Genomic DNA, 6,519 nt, shown 5'->3' with positions numbered 1-6,519 from the left:
GTTTCCTATTCATTTTAGTCTGCCTAAACCTGGCCTCTTCAGTCCTTGCGAGTTACGACTTTGTGTGGTCAAAAAACTGTTTAGAGAATAGGGATAGTAATAGCGTCAGAGGCTTTACGAGGAAGGAAGGGTACTTTTGTAAATTTGTATGAACCCGTACAGGAAATACTTTAATAGCGAATTCTCGACTCGATAATAAAGGAAGCAAAAGGTAATCGAAACACCAGTTTTTGGGGAGACCTGAGTGAGAGAGACTCAGAGAGAATGGAGGTTTGAACTTTGAAGTGTTTCTGAGGTCGCCATGGACGAAAGTCGAATTGTTAGGTTTACTGGACAATTGGACCCTCAGGCGGAGGAGTTCAAGCCGAGAATCTCTTCCCCGCAGAACCAGGTTTCCTTCCTTCGACCGCCACAGATGTACTATCCTTTCTCCTCTTCTGCTTCATACCCATCCACTACAACTACTTCTGGTGGAGTTCCGATGATGCCCACCTTCTATGGTGCGAGTATGAACATGGGTTATCACCAGTCGCTGCACGCTTCAGCCCCTTATGTTGGAGTTGGACCCACCAGAGGAAACCAGCCACCACTACCGCCGTTAACGCTGCCGCCGCCTTCACCGACGGCAACTAGAGTTTTGCTTCTAAGTTCTGTCTCCACGGACGTGAGTGAAACGACGGTTCGTAGAGAATTGGAAGTGTTTGGGGAGGTTAGGTCGGTGCAGATGGAGAGGTTGAATGAAGGGGTTATCACTGTTCAGTTCTATGATCTGAGGCACGCGCAAGCGGCGTTGGTGGAGATAAGGGAGCAGCACATGAAGCAGCAGATTAGGTTGAGGCAACATTACACCGCTCTCCAGAAACAGCATATTAATTTCTCTTTTGGCTTAGAGAATTTTGCTCCTCCGCTGCTTCCATCGGCACCTGGGCTTATTGCCGGCCGGCCAGTCTGGGCGCAGTTTACAGTACCTGGGAAAACCATTGGCCAAGACGGGCATAATCAAGGAACACTTGTAGTCTTTAATTTGGATTTGGAGGTCTCTTCCAGCAAGCTTAAGGAAATTTTTGAAGCTTTTGGTATGGACTACTTTCATTACATCCAGATCATCTTCCCCCTTTTCTTTTCCAGTGGATGGGTTTAATCTGGGTTTTGAATCGTTTTGATGTCGTGGTCTTGTGAGTTTGGTTTCTCTCTTCTCTGAATGATCTTTTTAATCTCTTCATCTTCCTTATTCCTCAAAGAGATTTGTTAATTGTATTAGTCTATTAGATTCATCGGACTTCGTTTTTTGGGTAGGATGTTAGATATCATTTGATGGATTTCTTTATTTCTCCCGTTTTCTTCAATCTTCCCATGCATGCATTAAATTTCCATCTCTTTGGACTCTTTCTTCTTCTGCTTTACTGGTTTTCTTTTCCTCACAATTTTTATCCAGGTCCGGTTAAGGAACTGAGAGAGACTCCATCAAAGCGTTACCAACGGTTCGTGGAGTTCTTTGATATCAGAGATGCTGCTAGGGCTCTTTCCGAGATGAAAGGAAAAGAAATTCACGGGAAGCATGTAATAATTGAGTTCAGTCGCCCTGGCGGCCATGGCAGAAGGTACTTCAACTCCGACGCAAATGCATCTGCCCCTAATTTAAATCTCAGTAATGGCGTTAAAAGCGGAAACAACTATAATATGAAATTTGCGAAACACCCATCTCCAAAACCAACTCCATCTCTACCTCCAAGGTTGTTGGGTCGCTCATCCTCAGATGCTATTCCATGCCATATTACTCAGACCATAAAGAAATCCAGTTATAGGGATACTGCTGGAAGCAATAGGAAATCAGACTATGCAGGGAGGACGGAAGCCAAAGGTTCGCTTTCTCTGACAGTTGCTAGTAATGGGGTTGTGGATGAGCGGGACCACAGTGGGACATGGAAGAACGGGAGGAAGAGTAACAGCCATGGCAACTATCTTTCGACGAGTACGAAGCAAATGAGGAGCCGGTCATGGAAGGGGAGACATAAGAACACTGACGCTCATTTCCTGATCAGTGAAGATGCCCTAGTGGAATCTGATATTAGGGATACAAGAACCACTGTCATGATCAAGAACATACCCAACAAGTACAGGTGGGTTTGCTGCTTCTGCTCTTTGTTCTAAGTCTCTTCTCTGTGGGTAGAAGCGATTTATCCATTTCTTCAGTATATATGAGATAAGAGTCATTTGGCGTTTTGTTTTTATTTGATTGTCCCTGTATTATTTAATTGAGATTTGGTGCAGTCAGAAGCTGCTATTGAATATGCTGGACAACCACTGCATACACTGCAATGAACAGATTGCCGACGGCGACGGTCAGCCCTTGTCTTCTTACGATTTCGTCTATCTCCCAATCGATTTCAAGTAAGGTTCTCTTTTTGGTTACCCCCTTCTCTAAGATGAAGTTATTAACTTTGACATCTTTCTCTGCTGATAGCAACAAGTGCAATGTGGGATACGGGTTCGTGAACTTTACTTCTACTCAGGCAACATTGAGGCTCTACAAAGCCTTTCATATGCAGCCATGGGAGGTCTTCAACTCCAGAAAAATATGTCAAATCACTTACGCCAGATTACAGGTAAGTATTTATGAAGCATTTTTGTTGTTTCAATTTATTAACTCTTGATGTTACTCATATCAATTTCGCTTGTTTGGGGAGCGGGGTATAGGGTTTGGAAGCATTGAAGGATCACTTTAAGAACTCACAATTCCCGTGCGAGGTAGACGAGTACTTACCAGTGGTATTTTCACCACCTCGAGATGGGAAGCAGTTGACGGAACCTCTGGCCATCGGCGGCTACTCCAAGCCCGTGATAATCAAAGGGGTTAACGGGAGGGTGAAAGCCATCAATGATGGTGATTGTGGTGGTGTAAATGAGATACAGGGTGAAGATAGGGAACAACGCCAACTGTAGCAGTGTGGATGACATTGGAGATGGAGATGGAGATGGAGATGATGATGATGACGACAAGGGTGAGAATGACGAGCATGGGTGTGATGGACAACCTCGGCTTCCGCATTTTCTCTGCAACTCCAACTCTAACAAAGCTACCTCTACTGTTGCAGCTGCTGCTGTGCCTGTGTAGCTTATATCGCCCAATGGGTGCCTCTTGAGCTGGGAACCGGATCGAACCTCGTCAGCACCGCAGGGCCGGCCTTGGTTTTTTGTATATGTTGTTTGTTCAGTTCAGCAGCCTCGTGCACTCAACTATAACACTCTCTCTCTCTCCCTACCTCCCTCCCTTGTAATTCAGAAAAGTTGGAAAAAAGAGAATTAATGCAATTTGCAAATATGGAGAGGATTTGACGGTAATCTTACGCAAGAAATATAGTGCCTAATTGTTAAAGTTTATAGGCTTTGAAAGGAACAAAATTTGGCTGAGAAAATTTTCATAATTTAAGAGGGTAATTTGTGAATTATTTATTATTTATTTATCTTTGGTTAGGATCCAAGGGGAGTTAAATTCTTGACCTTTGGATTTTGAGACGTTAGACTTTGCCAACTAAGCAACCCCTTGAGCTTCTGCCAGCAGTGAGTTGCAGCAATGTAATTTGCACAAAAGCCACTTGTCAGGTAGTCTGAGTGAGCTGGCATGAGTGAAGCGTAGGGAGAGGGGTCTGGATATAACTTTTGGGTTTTTGCCTTCCTCTATACTACAGGACACTATTGGCTCGGTGTTCCAAGTTTATGGGGAGATACCAGACAGAGAGAGAGAGAGAGAGAGAGAGAGAGAGAGATGGTTCATGAATTCTGGTACGGGACCTTGATTGGGTCTGTGTTTTATGTCTTTTAAAGGAAATAGTAGAAGACTCGGGGGTCTCTCTCTCTCAAGTAGATATAATGTAACTTTTCTAGTTTACCCTCTGCTGTACAAAGTCTCAATGTTTTCTGGTTTCGTGAACACGACACAGAAGGGACAACTTGCTTAAAAGAAGGGGGAAGGACATGTATAACAATGAAGTGTAACTACCAAAAAAAAAAGTAGTATAACCATAAAGTGTAGGGTTAGAGTGGTAATTGAACATGGTCAGGTGGATGTTGCTTTATAAGGTAATTTAAACTAGTAGTGTGTAGGCATAAGGCGTGAAATTAATAGAGAAGCCATTCAAGGCTCATCTGGGTAGTGGAGAGAACATTTTAGGTTTTGGATAATATTACAGTGCTTGAAAAGGTCAATGAGTTAAGGGTTAAAGGAGAGGAAGGTGGCTTCGCCTTGGGCATTGGAAATTTCAGTTATGCCCCAAAAAATGCCATGGGGCAGGCTGGAAGGATCTCTCGCCTGATGGCTAAGTACCAAATGTAGGCCCGATTGCAAGTTCCGAAAGAGTCTTTTAAATTAGATACTTTGGGGATATAAACAGTTTTTGGGGAAACGCAGAAATGGTTCCATACATGGTTAGACCAGTCAGGTACTGCGATTGAGGACATTGCATAGGACGATACGACACGTGTTTCAATCCCTTCCCTTCTTTTCTGTTTGACTTGATAACAGCTGTTCAATAACTTTGACCGTGACTTATTTTCTCTCTTTTCGTGAAATTATGTGGATGATGGTTGATGCATGATAATATATGCGACAGCGGATGTGTGGTAGTGCATCTCTAGACTTCCTACTCCCTACTTGTTAGGGCTATATTGCCGGTGGTGGGTTGGAACCCTGCGTGCAGTTTTGGCTTTACTGTGATGTGACGACTGTTTTGACATCGTTCACAGTTGAATCATGCCGAGATCCTCACCGGATCAAGGCCATTTATTGAGCTATTCAGGATTTTATTTTTGGTACATGAAAGTATTTTTCGGGTAGACGACAGCTAGAAAACGAGGGAGGGAGGGTTTTTTTTTTTCGAACAAACAAACTTTGTGGGTCTGGTATTGTCTACATCAGCGTGTGAGGCAAATAGAAGGAAGCATAAGAGTATCTTTAATACTCGAGCAGTCATTTAGGGGTGAAAGTAGGGATGAGAATTTGTAATCGAGATCGTATCAAAATCGAATCAATTCATTTACATCGAAATAGTAAAATCGTTTAGTAAATGGTGCGGTTATGGTTTCAAGTTTTATGCCGATTAACTAAACGGATTGAGTCGGTTTTAACATGAAACCCGTTGGTTTCAAATCGAATTAAAACCGTTTAAATTGAACCGTTTAAACCGATTCGATTAACCTGCATAACAATTAAATAAAGTGAGTGCAGTAATCCTTATAATAATTAATAATTAAATTAAGTGTTCATTCTACTTTAGTATGATTTGTTGCAATTCAGTTTAAGTTTAGACTTTAAATCATAAAGTTGTAATCTATATATGTTACTATATTATTATGTTATCACAGATGAGGTGTTTTGGCTGAATCACCTGTCATTTTAATATTTTATGCTGTAGAAAGTTGTATTTGGATGTTGTATGATGTTAGTTCTATATATTTGATAATGACTATGCAAAGAAATATCCCTAGATTATCAAATTAAGACATACCATCGTCAATATAGAATATCTTATTTGTGGCTGCCAATTATTTTTGGATAAGCTCATGATATTCAGTTTAGAGATGATTGCAAGTTCTAACAAACCGATTGTGAATCGTTTTACAAACCGTATGGAATAAATCGAAATCGAAACCGTTTAAAATCGTGAAACCTACACCGTTGAGAAACCGTAGAAACTGAAACCGTTTACTAAACGGTCAAGATTTCAGAAAGTATAACCGTTTAGTAAATGGTGCGGTTATGGTTTTAGTCAATTAAATATGAACCAAATCGATCTACACCGTTTTAACCAAAACCAAACCGATTAACACTCTTAGGTGAAAGTTTGCCCGATAATTCTACATTGCTTGGCTCATCCTGAGTCTGACTAAGGTTGGGACCAAGTGTTTTTTTACCCTTAGGGCCTATTAGCGTTGAAAAACTCTAACCTTGGGTCAAGCTCAAGTTGAGGCCTCAACCCGACTCAACCTGACCAAAAATTTAACCTTGAATTTTTATATTAGAATTTAAGACTCCTATTGGTATTTTTTTTTTTTTTTTAATGTATAAAATAAGAATGGCAAAAACTTATCAATCAGGATTAATCTAACTATTGCATAAGCCAAGGTCAATCCAACCTAGTCCAGCTCGATCCAACCTAGCCTTGACAATGTCAATTAGGGTTGAATTGGGTTGGTATGACCACAGTAGGGTTGGGCTTGAATATGAACTCGACAGAATTAAGTTGGGTTTGAGTTCAATTTTAAGGGCCTAGGGTTGGGTTACAAGAAACTAGACCATGTTTCACTCCTACAACCATTTATGTCTAAACATAGGCCACAATAGATCGATAGCTTTTTTATTGTTGGTAGCGAGAGAGTTATTACTTACCATACCTTCTCTTGACAGTTAAGATTTTTTTTTTTAATTAAAATTTTTTAATCTTGTCTTTTCATTAGCATAAGAAAAAATATCAATTAATTCATATAAAAAAATAAAAGAATAAAAAAAGATATTGGTTTTTT

The 6,519-nt window shown here is 40.8% G+C and overlaps 1 protein-coding gene across 1 annotated transcript; it reads left to right on the top strand.

Annotated features, from left to right (window-relative positions):
- Positions 1-223: 223 nt before the first annotated feature.
- Positions 224-3,342, top strand: LOC122077367 (protein terminal ear1-like). Its single transcript, XM_042643298.1, has 5 exons — positions 224-1,076; positions 1,436-2,120; positions 2,272-2,391; positions 2,465-2,606; positions 2,698-3,342. The coding sequence occupies exons 1-5, from the start codon at positions 302-304 to the stop codon at positions 2,941-2,943; spliced, it is 1,968 nt and encodes a 655-aa protein (XP_042499232.1). The 5' UTR covers positions 224-301; the 3' UTR covers positions 2,944-3,342.
- The last annotated feature ends 3,177 nt before the right edge of the window (positions 3,343-6,519 follow it).

The sequence above is a fragment of the Macadamia integrifolia genome, chromosome 4, assembly GCF_013358625.1.
Source record: "Macadamia integrifolia cultivar HAES 741 chromosome 4, SCU_Mint_v3, whole genome shotgun sequence".
In the NCBI taxonomy this organism is placed as follows: domain Eukaryota; kingdom Viridiplantae; phylum Streptophyta; class Magnoliopsida; order Proteales; family Proteaceae; genus Macadamia; species Macadamia integrifolia.
This window is presented reverse-complemented; position numbering and strand designations above follow the sequence as displayed.